Source organism: Corylus avellana, chromosome 4 (genome assembly GCF_965113065.1).
Source record: "Corylus avellana chromosome 4, dhCorAvel1.hap1.2, whole genome shotgun sequence".
NCBI classification, from domain to species: domain Eukaryota; kingdom Viridiplantae; phylum Streptophyta; class Magnoliopsida; order Fagales; family Betulaceae; genus Corylus; species Corylus avellana.
The window spans coordinates 11,844,349-11,861,898 of NC_142493.1; the positions used below are offsets into that span (position 1 = coordinate 11,844,349).

A 17,550-nucleotide genomic window follows, 5' to 3' on the forward strand; every position below is an offset into this window, starting at 1 on the left:
TCTTCTCTTCATCTTCTTTTCCTTTCTTCTTCCTACTTTTATAAAAATTATTTTTTCATGCTTATTTATTCTCTTGCTTTATTTATCGTTTTATTAATCTACACACATTTTCTTGCAAACTTAGGGCCCATTTGGAAGTGCGATTTTAAAAATTATATTTTTAAAAATTGCGTTTTTAAAATCGCTACTTTTTAAAATCAATTATATTAGCATATAATTGCGGTTTCATGGCCAAATAGGTAAATATTGCGCCAAATATTGTTTTAAGCGAAATCGTGCTTTTGGTTTAAATTTACACTTTTTTAAATAAGCACCCCATTGTCAGCTGATAAAAATCGTAAATTTTTCCACGATTTTAAAATTTATATTTTTAAAATCTCAATCTTAAACACTCTAAAATTGCAATTTGATTTAAAAACGTAAAATTCTTTTTTAAAAAACACACTCCCAAACGAACTCTTAGATATCCATCGGAAGCCTCACCAAGTTACCATCAATATGAAAGTTTATCATCCTTGAGTACTAGGCCTAATTATCATAGAGATGATTTATAAAGTATAACATTTCAACTTCAGCGGACAAAAAAACAAAACTTTGCTATGCTCCCAAAACTATATATGACAAATGTTTAATATGTTAGGCTTTTCACATTAAAAACTTGGTGCAATCAAGATTTTCAAACCCCTGGCTACATACATAAACACGAAGGAAAGATTTTTCTGGAAAAAAACCCTGCTAAAATTTGATCTCAGTAGGCCTCTTATTGTTTCAAACAACATTTAGATATTGTAAGTTGGGTTTTCTTCACTGGACATGTGCATCAGATTCACAATCCCATCCAAAGTTTCGTGAAAAACCAATTGGCAAGTGGATCTATGAATGAATGAATTGAAGGGGAAAATAAAAGTGAGCAATTTGACAAAATGAAATAAGAATTTTGACACAATTCATTCCGTGAAGAAATAAGTCACATGAATTTAATATATAATTACAACATCAATTAATAATCCTCATAAGAAAATGATTTCAACGATTTCCCTACCCCACAATTTTCTCCTGCAGAAAACCAACCAGAATATTGGAGCAACACGTGCAGAATGGCGACAATATCAGGCTATATATTTGCCAGTTTACATTTTTTTCTTGATTACTTTTTGACTGTGATAGATGAATGAATCTATTATTCCCGCAACTGTGAAAATACCTAAACAAAGAGATAAGAGATCTTAAGTAATAAACCAACATCCAGGTAATGCATCTGGTCTATAGAAACATAAATCTTCACTACTAGAAGAGAGAACCCTTCATATGTTTTCTTAAATGAAATACTTGGTTGAAATGTATACATGCTTATGTCTAGGGAGAGAGAGAGAGAGAGAGAGAGAGAGAGAGAGAAAGAGAAAGAGAAAGAACAGAACCTCCAATTATTGCAGAAATGTTGGTCAAAAAGTGTAAAAAAGGAACATGCTCCTCCTTGAAAGTCACCTGCAATATAAAACGTAAAAGATGGATCTGGAATATTATGATGCATCTGATTTTTGAGTTTATCTCAAGTGACATAATAATAGCCCCTTATTTATCTATCCAGAAGTGCAAAGAACTACTGATACTTGTATGATAACTTCCATGTTGGGGTTGTTGGAATATACCGCTATATATATATATCTTAATCTACCTCAGCTTCCTTTCATCCGCAGATTTTTCTCCTTTTTGGTCCTTATCATGAGTGGAGATGCAGCTATGATAATGTGCATTTATAATTTTTCTTTCGAATGGAAACAAAACTAAACATGTGAAAATGGAAAAAGAAACATAATCTTTCATCAATGACACCTAATCCACCCCAATAATCATGAGAGACTCCAAAATCACACTTCCAAATGGCCTGTTAGCTGTGAACAAAGATACCAACCTTAACGGGAGAAATGTCATAAAAGAAGAAAATTCCAGGAAGAGACTGAAAAAAGTGACCCGATTCGGAACTCCTAAAATGCTCTGTCACAGAATACTGTACAAAACCATTGAAGGTGCATCTCAGGCATATAGTAGATCTAATCAATAAAATAAAAGAATAAGATTATGTCATCTTCAATGTACCTGATTTGACTGGATGGTACGACCTCGAATGTCAGTGTATATAGTAGGGACCACCTGACAAATTTATAAGAAAAGTATAAAGATCCATGCTGATTTCCAAACAGTCACAAAGAATATAAGACCAAAATTCTTCAACCAGATGTTCAAGACTACCACAAAGGTTCCTCATCATCAAAATATATATATGATTCTGATTACGACTATCAACAATGTTAGTGGGAAATCCATAAGATGTTATAATATATTCAATGATCTGATAAAACAACACCATTCCTTAAATGAGTTAAGCACATGATGATTTTATAAAAAACTCCATAGACAATTTAGATACAATGTGTTACAGCAGCCCAAGATCTACAATCATCATAAACTTTTCCGATTGTTAGAAGAGTTATGGTATTAGAGCCTTAGGGTTTGAATCTGGGCACCCTTTGTTTGTAGTAGTATTTTTCCGCTATATTTGTGTTGTTTTGTAAAGTGCTTTTCTGGTGGCAGCACTGCCCGTGTGGGCATAATGCCCACACGGGCAGTGCCTTGGTAGCAGAATTTTTTTTTGTTTTACAGTGACCAGAGGAACACCTCGGGTGAAGAAAGAAAAAAAAAAAAAAAATCAATGTCGTTGCTGCTGGGGTGCGAGTTCTTGTTGCTGGGTGTGATGACCGGCATGTTCTGTGGTGGCCGGCAAAGTTGCAATGGCCATCAGAGAAAAAAAAAATCCGGCTGTTTGATGTTTTTGTTGTTGAAACGTTGATCTGTGATCATCATTTGATGCTGTAGTTGCTGTTTTTGAAGTGGGCGGAATATTCTGTCTTCTCCGGCAAGCTCCAGCGAAGGTCCGGCAAAGCTCCGGCAACTGTTCAGTTTGACTTTTCTGCTGTTTTTTCTTCTGTTTTTGGCTCTGCCGGGGTGGTCTACCTGTCTCCAGCCAGTTTTGAAGCTCCGGCAAAGTTTTTTTTTTTTTTTTTTCCAGTAGCTATTTGCCGGCGAAACTCGTTAGTTAATCATGTGAAAAAAAATAAAAAATAAAAAATTATTGTTGGTTGTTGGTTGTTGGTGATCGATGTATCCGACCGGCCTTAGTGTTTTGCAGCGAGAATCAATCCCAAGTTGTTATTGATCGATGTATCCAACCGGCCTTGGATTCTCCGGCAAGAACCGATCCAATGTTGTGACCGATGTATCTGACCGGCCTTGGTGTTTTACGGCGAGAACCGATCCCAAGATCGTTGTATCCGACCGGCCTTGGTGTTTTGCGGCGAGATCCGATCAAATCTTGGTTGTTCAAGTTTCCGATGAGTTTTCGACCAGTGTTGAAGTTTTATTTAATTATCTTGTGATTTGTATTGTGTGCTCCAAATTGTTCCAGCTTTAGGGGGAATGTTTTTCTAGTTATTTTTCGTTTGCTTGTATCTTCCAAGCTGGATTCATATGATGTATATGCTCCAGCTTGAGGGGGAGTGCTAGAAGAGTTATGGTTTGAGTCATTAGAGTTTTGGAGATACTTTAGTCTTTATGGTATTTCCCTAATCCTATATAATAGGATTCTTGTATTAGGTTAAAGATAAGTTGAATAATATAATTGCCTCCGCCTTTTGTGTGTAAACCATTCATACAAACTATAACACCGATATTGATTGTATGTTCTTGCATTTAATTCAAATATTAAATTTATATCACTTCTTAGTTTTCAGAATATAAACCTCAAAATTAATAAATGAAAAAAGAAATTTCTATACATAGGAAATGATCATTCAGCATTTGTTTATGAAACCTCAAAGACAGAAACATAACAAGAACATAATACCAACCTTGATGAAATATTGGTGCATACCATTTGGTGTTTCATGTACCCATTGCACCCTACAAGGCGTTGAGAAGTGAAAAATGTAAATAACATATTATATCCAATAAATTTTGATTTAAGGGTTCCTTACTTGCCTAAATAAAATAATAGAAGAGGCTATTTAATAGACGCTTAACACTTTGAACTATATAACTATTTCACTTTTTTTTGGTAATTCTTGAAATATTAAGAGGAAGAAAGACAAGAAGAAATGAGTAAACATGACTATGGAAAAAAAAAGTGGCATATAGAAAATGCAATTCCCAATTTGGAAGAGGTTGCATTCATCAGAATTTTCAAAAGCCAGATTTGATTCAATACAGCAGTTTTATATGATACAGCCTATGCACTTTTTTATAAAACATTCAACTAGAAACAGTGTTTCTGGCTTTATTCAATTTGAACCAGTATGCATTAATGCAATATAGAATACTTCCAGCATTTCTAAACATGTAAAAAGCAATGCAGGAGAAGAAAGAAACAATTACCCATCAAGGGGATTTACCAAGCCAGGAAAGTAGTCACCAAAAGCTAATTTGTTAATCCTGTGACTGATCTGTATCGTGCACAAGACAGTTAAAACAGTCGTGATCTCAAATTTAGAACATAATACTCCAGGAAAAATGATAAAGCTATGTTAAAATTCCATAAAAGAAGATTTTGTTTAAACCAAAGAATTTTTGGTACTAAGGTAATCTTACATTATAACTACCCTGTTGGAAACCAAGCAAATCGTGTCCCTGAACAACTGCATGCTGAAAGCTTTTCCCAAGTGCAAAATCAAACTTTCCAGCAACTTTATTAACTTCAATTGATCCATGAATATTACATCCTTCACCTTCCTCATTCTTGATCTTTTCAATATAACCTTCTCGTTTGCACTGAAAGCCAAAGGACAAATAGGAAAGTCAAAAAACAATGTAAAGCTACAGAAAACAACTCACCAAGCTTGGGAACTGAAATATGCATCGAGCATTTTCAGTTGAAAACGTAAAAGTTTACACAAACTGCACAAGACAACTAAAAAAATAAAAGTTTTTCTTTATAACTAATCAAGATATCATTAAAAGAGTAAAGTGCCTCCATGTACACATGAATTATACAAGAGAAGCCACCAAGTTATAGGGGCAAAAAGAACAAAAAAAATCATGATAATTAATCACTAAAAGAGAAACAAAAGCAACTGTCGAAAGGTACAATATGTTGAAAAATAAAAACTTAATCTCCATTAAAGTTCTCCCACAATCCTCAAAACTTCTATCATTCATTTACCTCTATAGACATTAGACACCATAAAAGACACAAAGGCGCCATCTTCCACACAACAGCACTCAGAGTGCTGCTGACTATCCATCAACAACCATACAAATCAACTACTCGTCTAGGCATACCCAAGACAACACAAATCAAATGAAGAAAACATTCTTAATGGTACAAGCAACCTCACAATGAAGCAAAAGATGGTCCATGGACGCCCCATTCCTTTCACACATACAACACCAACAACCACAATGACCACCACTTCCGGAAATTGTCCATAATAAGGATCTTTCCTAGGCCTCAAACCAACCAAAAAGGCCACCCTCAATAAAACCTTAGTCTGCCAAACACTTTTCCAAGGAAAACAGAAACCATCATGACTACCCATGACACTGTAGAAGGATTTAATACCAAACAACCCTCTTTTGAAAGGCACCACAACTTGTCCTCCCCTTTCCCGTCTCATTCTCACTATATACAACACCATAAACAACAAGGAAAAGGCTACAACCTTCAAATCAAGAGCCACTCTAACAAAGTTCACAATCCACTGAATAGTACTTACTAGAAATTCCACGTGAGTTGCCACAGAAGCAACCTTTGGGCAAGCAACACCAAATAAAACTGTAAAGGCTTCCTTGAGGGTTGTATCCCCACACCAAAGATCATGCCAGAATCTAACCTTTGGGCCATTTCCCACATCAAATCTAGTATGACTACAAAACTTCCCCCAACCTCTCATAATTTTCTTCTTTAAACCCGCCCACATGCCCCAATAGGCTCACTAGAACACCACCCTCCCCGTAAACTTTCATTTCGAGAGTCCACCATCACTATCCACCAATGCTCTCCCTCAAGCCCATAGCGCCAAAGCCATTTACTTAAGCGAGCAAGATTGAACCTCAGCAAGTTCCTATCCCCTAATCCTCCCACAGAGATTGGTGAACAAACCATAGACCATCTCACCAAGTGATATTTGAATTCTTCACCTAGCTCACCCTATGTAGAAATCACGTTGGAGCTTCTCAATACAGTTTGCAACACTCATAGGAAGAGGAAATAGGAGTGTGAAGTAAGTAGCTAAGTCGAATAAGCACATTAAGATCTAGAGTAGTTGTCTAGTGAAAACAGTTTTGAAAAAGAAAGACTTGTTCCACCACCTTCCTTTCACGCACTTCAAAATTTATGTCATTTCTTTCCCTACAAAGACACCACAAAAACAAATAAAACCATCTTCCACATTGTTGCACCTTGAAGACTACCACACCCCTTTTCCAACAGGCGAATAGATCTCTACTATTTTAGGCTTCTTTTTCTTTTCTTTTTTTGATTAATGAGAACTTCATTGAAAAAGCGTAAGGCACCATGAAATACACGGGCCAAATACACAAGCTTTTACAAGCCCAAAACCCAAGAAACAGCAAACCCCAGCAAAAATCCTCCCAAACACCCTCCAAACCCAACAGAAACAACCAAGAAAGACCCCACAATCACACTAAAGACATCCAAAACCCACCTGAAGCCATACAACAAGGCGGCTCTACGCTCACAGGAATAATACAACAGACAAACCCCAACAAAAACCCTCCAAAAACACCCCCAAAACCCAACAGAAGCAACCAAGTAAGACCCCACAAACACCCCAAAGGCACAAAAAAATCACTTGAAACCCCACAAAAAGACATCCCCCATCCAACCCATGATCACCAACTACTACCTTCCCCTCCCCGAAATCGTCTTCGGTACGGAGAGGAGAGAAACAAACACTCAAAGAAGTCAGTTGCCAAGGAAGACTTACCAATAACCGACGAAGATGAACCACCGATGAGGTCTATTGCCAGAGACAACGGCGACCAGGCCAGAATCTAAATTGATAGAGACAACCACTCACGCCACCATCAAATTTGGAATCTCCGTTGGAGGCTGAGATCCCTCAACTATGGAATCTACCGATGGAGACTGAACAAAGGCTTCATTTGTGGTCACCGAAAGTAGAACCATCGCCGGCAAAGCAACCAGGAACATAACCACCACAAGTGAAACAAAAACAAGGTTGGACACGCTCAAGGCCCTACAACCCTTAACCAAACCCTAATAGACCCTGAACTTAGAGGAAAGGATCTGAGGCTTGAACTTGGGCTTCTGTTTGGGCTTGTGAAGGGTAGCCCAACTCTGCCAATCACGCACCAAGGAAAAGCACCCAACATGCTTGGGCTTCAGAGAAAGCCCAAGTTCCTTCAAGACGTCCAAAAAGACCCCCAAAGCTCGAACCAACTCAGAATTCAAACTCACAAGCTGATCCTTCCACACCCAAGAAAAGTCAACAAACCCTTCTGCAAAACGATCCCTTCGACTACAACACCAACAAGGCACGCCACCTTCCCTCAAGCATTGGACCTATGTTGGGCGGTAGAGCCATACCCAAACCAGGCTCACCCTGCTTCCCAAACTTCTTCCACACCAGAGAGGAAACATCATATGGTGGAGACCCAACCGTGGTTTCAATAAAGGTCAAAACCTTTCTCATCTCCCCAACAACTCGGCTCCATCCCCTCCCTTCATGGCCCTCAGGGAACAAAAACCACCCACTCCGACCACCGACGGCGTAGATAGCCACTTCCAAGAAACAGTAGCCCCATCTCCACCTCTCCAGACAACGAGCACCTTCGACCCCTCTTGAGAGGAAATGACAAACTCGAACCTAGGATTGCACAATAACTCTTCCACCATCGAGCCAACCATGCGGAGCATTTGTAGCCCAAGACCACTACCATTAAAAATCTTAACCTTTTCTCCGGCCAGAGCTCAGACATACCTTCCACCACCAAAAAAATACAGGAATAAGCCTCCACGAAACACCGCTTCGCCATCCACAACCTTACGCGACAACCCCCAAGGAAGATCGCACCCAACACACCTCCATGCACCACTCACATCGTCGCTGGAGTGATAGGAGCAATCTTACTTCAGCCGAGTAGCCACTCAAAACAATGACAAAACACCACCAATAGGCCTCCAACTTCAGTTGAGAATGGCCCAAAATCCAATAATAAAACCGTGCGGGCTTAGCTCAAAGCGGACAATATCATACCACTTAGAACAGGGGTGTTACATAAAGGGACCTTACTCCGCCAAATACACTACCAAGGAAAGGGGGTGCTATCATGAGGTACAAGGACGTTATAGAAAGATCTAATGGTAAACATCCCTCTCTTGAAAGGGGCCCAACGAAGCTTGTCTTCCCCTCCTCGGCTCAATCTAAGAGAGTACAAGAAGTTAAAGAACGAAACAAAGGCTTCCACCCAATCTCTGAGCTGCTCTGATAAAACTTACATTCCACCAATGAAAATTACTAGATAACTCCAAGTAAATTGCTGCGGAAGCATCCATAGCGCATGCAATACTATACAAAACTGGGAAAGCTTCCTTAAGGGCCTAAAATGCCACACTATATGTCATGCCAGAATCTAATCTTGAAGCCATCTCCCACTTCAAATCCGGTATAACTAAAGAATTACCTCCAACCCGTCCTCATATTTTTCCATAAATTTATATTGAAGCTAGAAAAAGAATACAAGCTAGAAATGTACTAAATTGATTTCTATGATTGAAAAAGTTCTCCAATCCATGGATAGGGACAAAAGCATAAATATATAATATATTCTTTAGGGGGAAGAGAGCATACATTTTGTAGGGACCATCATTAATAAAATCTAAAAAATAAAAAAATCTTTCAAATTTTTGGATAAATTTCATCTTTAAAGGAAAGGGGGGGGGGGGGGGGGCCTGCGCAGGGGGGCACATTCTTGCCTGCCACAGATATTAACCTTAAGATTCAGAAGCAATAGAAATCACTAATTCAATTTCAGTAACAGAAACAATAATTCAATTTGCTCAACTTGTTCAAGATCCTAAATGTTGATGACCTTAGTTTTTACATTTTTATCAAAGAAAATTTGATGTGTGCTTGTCGCTTTCAATAAAACTGGCTATTACTTATCAAAAAAAAAAAAATTGATGTGTGCTTGTGAAGTAAGAAAATACCCTGAAAAGGAAGAGTATTGCAAACTGACTAACCTGGTCTATCAGATCCATATTTGTTATAGCCCAGCCTTTTTTCCTATATGCTTCACGAACTTCTTCACATGAATTACAACAATCCTCATCAGACTGCAAATGGGAGCAAGCGAGAAATTAGGAAACAACAAAGCAATTACAGAAAGAACTGACCTTTACAGATTGCTTAAACATGTTAGGGAATATTCTAATACAAATCAGCCAGAGATCAGTGCTACAGGAGAAAAAAGAAAGGCAGGCGAGGATATTAAATGAGCAATTAACACAACATTTTAATTTTAGCATATTGTGTCTCCGTCCTCTTTGCACAAATTTAATTTAAGTACACTAGATTAAGTCTTTAAAAACAAGAACAATCAACAGAAGTTAGAACCCCATTGTGCAATGCATTTGAAATACAATGGTACTAATTTCCTAAAATTTTTATTTCATGAATAATACTATACAATGGTATTAATTTCCTAATGTTGCCATTCAAACAAAGAATGCCACTCTCGACGGCGCCTTAACTTTTTCGAAATACTCTTCCAAGGGATATTTGACCTTACATTATTAGATACCTAATAATACGACTTAACTTCAAATGTTTTCCTTTGAAGATGGAATCCAGCAAATTGTATCCTCGCCTGCATGCCTTAGTGGGTGCCTTCTCACCTATGTCTCTTAATGCTCAGTTATCAATGGTAACATTCAATTCCACCACACTTCCTATATTGATATGTAATAAGAAATTTTATCAAGAAAAGAAGAAACTACGAGTATGTTTGTTAATGTGTTATGGGGAGTATTATTGTTGTTGATTTGAAAAGGTGTTTTGATTAGACGTAAAGGTGTAAACTCTTTTTAGAAGTTTTTTGTATTTTTTTTTTTTGTTTTTTTTGATAAGTAATGTAGTATGTATCAAAAAAGCGCAAAGCGCCTCTAAGTACACAATAGAGTATACAAAGGAACCCAACCAAACACCCTAACAAACCAAAAACCCAGAAAAACCTCTAAGTACACAAGGAAGAATACAAGGAACCCAACCAAACACCCAAAAAAAACCCTAGTGCACCTCAGGGGGAATCCTAGTGCACCTCCGGGGGAAAGGAAAATGCATTTTTCGACCCCAAAAATCCCCGCCGACGCTGGCCCTTCACCAGAGAGATGGAGCAATCCAGATTTTTGAACTCCCTCATCCCCTTGGCCTTAGGGGCAGAAGCTTCAACCAAGGGCTCCCTCTTTTCAATGACAGAAAAAAGGTCCCGAAGTTTTTTGTCTTCACTTCCCCAAGACAACCCCACAACGGGAGCGAGGCTCATCGCATCAAGCACCCTATCGGAATAGCCCTCCTCCCCTTCCACCGAAGTATCAACCACAACCTCGGCAAGCAGGTCCTTGTTCTTATGCAACTGCTTTGCGACTTTTTCCTTCACCCTCCGAGTATACCATAGTTGGGACGTGGAAACAAAGGAATAAATGGGAGTACCACTCTCTGTCATGCGAGGAAAAGGACGGCTAAGACTCCTACCCATCTCAGCCGCCCCATCGGAAAGGGAAGTAGTCGAGAGAGAAGTGCAAACCTGAGACGAGGGCAAAGAGGCAGCAGCAGGGGAATGAAGACCCAGCTCAGCCACCCCAAAGGTAGGCGAGACAGTAGAACCTACATGAACCTCCACCGGCAAAGTGGGAGAGACTTCCGGAATAAGGTCATTTCCCTTAGAAGACAAGGAAGATTCCTTTAACACCACCGGAGAGGGAGAGACAGCTCTCGGACCAAAGAACCCACGACGAATCAAACCTTTCGCCGGAGAAGAAGGACGAACAACCTGAGTTTCCTCCCCCTCAGAAAAAGGAACCTCCCTATCCCTGCAAAGAGGGCTCGCCGAAAAGTCCACCTCCCAAGGAACAGAGAAGGCCTCTTTGAGAACAGAAAGACGCACCGAATCAGAAAGCTCTAAAGACACAGGCGCACCTAGGCGGGCTTCAAGCACCGAAGAAAAAGAATCCTCCCAGTCCCTACGCAAAGGGCTCGCCAGTAAATCCTCCGCAGAAGGGACAGAAAAACTAGGATCTGACAACAGAGCAACGCCCTGAGAAGACCCATCACTGGCAAACCCAACCTTCTCGCCTAGAACTTGCACCGGAGAGAGAGAGAACTCCGCCGAGGAAGACCCATCGCTGGAATCCAAACCCGTGACTTGCAAACTCAAAGAAGACCTAGCCAACAGCTCCAAAACATCTTCAAAGACTAGAGGAAGCCCTGGAGAAGACACCAAGAGCGACGCAACAGCAGAAACAACCTTTGAAGGCAAATAATTCGAGACAAATTCTGGATTTGAACCCAGCTCCGAACCTGGATCCAAGTTTTGACCCGACCCCGTTTTTGAAGACCGACCCGGAAGCGCAACCCAAAACAGAATTGGTTAGGCCCAAAATATGAACCCTTTTCCTCTTGCAATTGGGCTTCAAGGAAACCCCAGCACGGACCCAGTCCAACTTATGTTGGATTTGCCCTAAAAGCCTCAACAACCCACTAATACCGATCTTACCCTTTTTTGTGTTTTAGAAGAGTGTCTTGTGTTTTACGTTGTTTGTGAATGTATTTGTCTTGAGAACAAAAAACAAAAGCATTAATAAACATAGTCCAAGTACCCAGGGCACAAAAGGTTCGCCCTCCAAGATTGTTCCATCTTATAAGCTCGTCAAGTACAAGTGCTTTAGGATATTAGATGCAGCTGAAGGGGTAACTAAGCTGACCTAACTTCTTAAATAATCATAGATAGGAATGCTACATCTTAGCCCCACTTCATCAAAAAGAAAATTTCACGTTCGCAACATGATGTTCTACTTTAATTAGTTCAAACCTATGGATAAAAGAACTCAAGAATATGCAGAGAATTAAATAAAAATTTTATTAGATAAAGCACTTAAAATGAAGGTCTCAGGCATCTGAAAGGAATAACTAGGTGGAAAAGTCCAAAATATAAGTATATGAAAAGCATCTGCTATAAATAATTTAAATATATAATAAAACTCTAAAATTGGATTTTCCAAAAGCAGGAGAGGCCCACAAGAACCAAAACATAGAATGCTATGGTACAAGACAAATTATCTAGAATGGTAATTTCAAAAGAAGATGATAAATTATTTTTATTTAGCGTAAAAGGGGGAAGGGTGGGGAGGGGTGTAAGGTAAATAACTATGGATTGAAATATTGAAAAAAACAAAAAAAACAAAAAACAAAAAAACAAAAAACAAAAAACAAAAAACTAAAACTAAAACATAAACTAAAACAAAAACAAAACAAAACAAAAACAAAAACAAAAGCAAAACTAAAAACAATAGCAAGAAGAAAAACTTAATTAGATAAATGTGGGAAAAGAAAAAGACAAAAACAAAGGGAAAGATATGGATGATTTCGCATAGGGTTCCAATCTGAATAGATGGAACCAGTTTGATAAAGGTGATTGTTGCCATCTCAAATCTAAAGTATTCACGATTCATACCCACAAGAATGTCACTAATCCACAATATATATATATATATATATATATACCAAAATCTAAAGTATTCATGATTCATACCCACAAGAATGTCACTAATCCACAAGCATTTTCTGGTTTGATGGTCCACATTGGTACCTACTATATGGCACTGTTCTCTGCTTCAAAATTACATATAAAATCTAAAGTATTCACGAAGTGCCATATAGAAGGTATCAATGTGGACCATCAAACCAGAAAATGCTTGTGGATTAGTGACATTCTTGTGGGTATGAATCGTGAATACTTATATAATTTTGAAGCAGAGAACAGTGCTGCCATATAGTAGGTATCAATGTGGACCATCAAACCATAAAATGCTTGTGGATTAGTGACATTCTTGTGGGTATGAATCGTGAAAACTTTAGATTTTATATATAATTTTGAAGCAGAGAACAGTGCCATATAGTAGGTACCAATGTGGACCATCAAACCAGAAAATGCTTGTGGATTAGTGACATTCTTGTGGGTATGAATCATGAATACTTTAGATTTTGGTATATATATATATATATAAGTAATGTTTATATCAAAAGCGCAGAGGGGCGCACCCAAGTATATAGGAAGTATACAAGAGAAAACGCCTAACTAGAAGAAGAGAAAAGAACAAGAAAATCAAGATAGCTAATCACTAAAGGAGCAAGCCAAGCTGCTGTCCAAGTGAAGAGCGTATAGAAGAAGAAGGCCGTGAGTTCCTCCAAAGATCTCTCCGAGTCCTCAAAGCATCTCGCATTTATTTCTAACCATAAACACCACACTAGGCATAAGGGAACCATCTTCCACACAACAGCGCTCCGGGATCGCCCACCCGCCCACCAACAAGCAACCAAGTCTGCCACCTTACTAGGCATAACCCATGACAATCCAAACCGGCTAAAGATAGCATTCCATAAAGAGCAAGCGATCTCACATAGGCCTAGAAAAACTTCCTTAAGACATGCTTCTCCACACCAAACATCACCCCATGAGGCACAGAAATGTCAGCCGAATGCCAACTACCCCACTCAGAACCATACTTGGCTTCCACGACAATTCTCCACCAAGCCTCTCTCTCGTGTGCATAACGCCATAGCCACTTTCCTAACAAAGCCTGGTTGAACAGACTCAACTTCCTGATCCCTAGTCCTCCTTCAGAAATAGGAGCGCAAACCTTGTCCCAGCTAACCAAATGATATTTGAACTCATCATTTAAACCTCCCCATAGAAAGTCTCGTTGGAGTTTCTCTATACGCCTGGCCACCGAAGCAGGAATAGGGAAAAGGGACAAAAAATAAGTAGGAAGATTAGAGATGGTGCTCTTTATAAGAGTAACCCTACCTCCCTTAGAAAGATACAATCTTTTCCAACTTGCCAACCTACGATCAATCTTTTCCAAAATATCATTCCAAATGGGTTTAGCCTTAAAGCAAGCGCCCAAGGGGAGCCCCAGATATTTTTTTTTTATAAGTAATAAACTGTTTTAATAAAAAGCGTAAAGGCGCCCCAAAGTACACTGGGAGTATACTATAGGATCACCTAACTAGAAGGAGAAAAACGAAAGAGAAAATCATCATAACTAATCGCAACTGGAAAGACATGCGCCACAGTCCAAAGATACAAAGTATGTAAGCAAGAGGCTAGAATGTCTTCCCAAGTCCCCTCCAAATCCTCAAAACACCTATTATACATTTTCCTCCATATACACCAAAAGAAGCACGTAGGCACCAATTTCCAAACTGCGGCACTCCCACTCCTCCCTGAAGACCACCAACAAGCAAGCAAATCCGAGCCCCAGATATTTCAAAGTTAAAGAATCCGTCTCACAACCCAAAACACCAGCCAATTCTCCCATATTGTCCACATCACCTACCGGGACCAAAGCTAATTTAGCCATGTTCACCTTTAAACCTGAAACAGCTTCAAAACAGACAAGTAAGGCTTTAATGGAACGAATTTGATCAATATTCACCCCATAGAAAACCAATGTATCATCTGCAAATAAAATGTGAGATATGTGAACCCTCTCAGATAAACTGGCTCCCATTGAAAAACCCGAGATAAGACCCCTTCTGATGGCAGCAGTAATCATCCTACAGAAGGCATACTCCAACATCTTCTATTGTTAGGGAGTTGGAGATTGCTTTTTTACAAGAGGAAATCAGTTGGAGACAATATATATATATATATATATATATATATATATATAATAGCTTAAACCCATCCTAGAATAGCCTAAAATTGTGACATGTGCGTGAACCCATTTTCTTAAACGCTAAACCGTGCCTTTGATTACTGAACCGGTGATTTTTAAAACTGAACCATGAGTGAGTTTTTTCGCTTAGTTAAACTGTGCATTTTTGCTGAACATCATTAATGATTAGGTTTTTCCCACGACTCTAAATCTCACCCTCTAAAAATTCCCACCATCTCTGTGGCTGTGAGTTTAGGTTCTTTTAACGTGCGTTTAATCCCTGTCCAAAGCAAACACGCTCTCACTTTCAATAGGTTTTCTTCCTCCGCCAAACGTTACAAAACGCTTCCTCCACCAAAGCAAAACTGCCACTCAGACTTTCAGAGAGTTTTCATAGAAATCATTTTGACAATTTCTCTCTTTATGATTTTGTTCGATTCTTTTCGTTTTGATTGTAACTTAAACTTTCTGAAAAGATTTCTCTCTTTATGATTTTGTTCTATTCTTTTCATTTTGCTAAGAAATGTTTAAACTTTCCGATTATTGCAACTTCTTAGAGGTGTTTATTTGTCTCTCTTATCTAATTCTCCCTTTGTGATTTTGTTCGACTCTATGCGGAAATCTTTATCAGCCCTCACTCTGACAAGGAATATATGGAGTTTATTCGGTCTGTGGTTTCTGTTTAATCAAGAAGGCTATGTTATACGCAGTTGCTGCAATCAGCAAGACCCATTCCAACGTCCCCTTCATCAACAAAGGTTTCAACTTTCACTCTTCCTTTATATTATAATCTTAACTATACTTACCCATGTTCTACTTAATACATGTTTCGTATTTGTTGCCAATTGAATGTGTCAAAACTTTTTTATTATTTAATTTGGTTAATCTGGTCTATAATTCTTTGGTGGATTTTTTTTTTTTTTTTTTTTTTTTTTGGTTCTATTTGGTTTGAGGAATTGTACTCTAGTATTTGTTTAATTTCTGCGGTTGTGGTTTTATGTGTGAATCTTATACAGGTGGAGAATGTTGTACTGTATATGGACTTCGTTATTGGTGGGCTGTGATGGGTTGGTATAATGGTTGTGGTTGCTGATAATTCATCAAAAAATATAAAGAAATCATTTTTTGATAAGTAATAGTGTTTGATTTATGTGGTTCCATTTAAGAATATCCCATACATTTAAAGGGAGAGAATAAAAATGTATGTTAAGGTTTTATAATCTCTTATTCCCAGCCAACTCTTTCTCTCTCTTTCTTTTTCTTCTCTCGCTTTCTGTTCTGGGAGCCGACGCCACTCTATCGAAGGCATACTCCAATATCTTATTTTCATGTTTTTGATTTTCTCTTTTACTCTCTCTCTCTCCCTCCCTCTACATTTTTTAGGTTAGCAAGGTAGTTTTCTGCCCTAGCGGCGGCGCTGGTTAGGCGCTGTGCGCTAGGATCTGGTCAGCCGCTATGGAACGGCGCTTCTCCATAGAAGTGAAATCCTTTTGCCTGTCAGCGAAGGAAGGGTGTCCTGATCTTCGGTTGGAGGAAAAGAGAAAAGGGTTCGTAGGGGTAATTTTCGTGAGCCAACCTTGTGCTTCATGGTTGGTGGATATGGTCGAGGAGGCGAGTCAATCTCTGTTGAAGGTTGATATCGCCAAGTCATACCGTGAGGGCGACAAGGCTTTGATGGTGCATGGGGGTGTTAATAAGGCAGGTAGTTTCCTGGAGGTGGCCGTCTTTGCTGAGGGAGGTCGTAAAGGAATCATTTGGCTACCTGCGGGCCGTGGAGGGAGGGGATGGCGTCGGTTTGCAAATGAATTGCGGAGGTTGTTGGGTCCAACAGCCTCTACGCATCATGTTCCGGGGACGCAGCTCAAGCTTGGTTTGGGAGAATCCTTCTCTGGATGTCACCCTGGGCGCTCCTTTGCGGAGGTTCTTCGACTGGCGGCTGGTTCTGAGGAGCCTTTCGTTGGGAGGAGGGTTAGATCTTCGCAACACATTGATCTCTTCCCGGTGAAGGACTCTTTCGAGACCGGGTACGGTGAGTATGAGTCGCGGGTGATGGAGGACTGGGTGGAGTTGGAGTCGCCGGATCCTGCTAATCTGGCTACATGTTTCAGCCCGACGGCGGATCTTACGAAGAAGAAGAAAAAGAAGAATAAGACGTTGCTAGGTTTTTTGCGTTCTGTTTTGGGCTGGGTCCTAGCTGGGTTAGTTAAAGAACTTTTAGGTGGGCTGGGTGTTCGCAAGTTTGGGTCTTTCCTTAAGCCCAAACACGCTGGGTATTTCAAGACAGCTTGGCGCAGGGGATTGAAGCGTCGTGGTAAGTTTTTGCCCAAATCGCAACTATGTGGTTCTGCCTCGCCGGGAGAGATTGATGTTCCGGCCGATCGTAGGGAGGCGTGCGAATCTGAGGTTTTTGCGCCGGTCGCCGGTGGTCTCGCCGGGGTTTCTAGCGATGATTCCGAGCTTGCGTTGGTGGGGCTGTCGTGGGCGGAGGTGCATCCGGAGTCAAATCAACTGGTTTGTGCGGCAGGGTCTGTTTCTCTTGGAACGGCGATGGTCCCTGTTTTTCCGACGAAGGCTGCTCT

General features: G+C 39.7%; 1 protein-coding gene across 1 annotated transcript in view; it reads right to left on the bottom strand.

Annotated features, from left to right (window-relative positions):
- Window positions 1–914: 914 nt before the first annotated feature.
- The window catches only part of LOC132179464 (uncharacterized), a 32,752-nt gene continuing 16,116 nt past the window's right edge, over window positions 915–17,550 (bottom strand). Inside the window, exons 6-13 of the mRNA XM_059592194.2 lie at window positions 9,278–9,370; window positions 4,642–4,821; window positions 4,429–4,496; window positions 3,906–3,957; window positions 2,098–2,151; window positions 1,913–2,008; window positions 1,419–1,485; window positions 915–1,204 (exon numbers count right to left, since the gene is read on the bottom strand). Of these exons, the coding sequence (XP_059448177.1) occupies window positions 1,131–1,204; window positions 1,419–1,485; window positions 1,913–2,008; window positions 2,098–2,151; window positions 3,906–3,957; window positions 4,429–4,496; window positions 4,642–4,821; window positions 9,278–9,370 (684 nt within the window). The 3' untranslated portion in view covers window positions 915–1,130. The remainder of the gene's footprint in view (window positions 1,205–1,418; window positions 1,486–1,912; window positions 2,009–2,097; window positions 2,152–3,905; window positions 3,958–4,428; window positions 4,497–4,641; window positions 4,822–9,277; window positions 9,371–17,550) is intronic.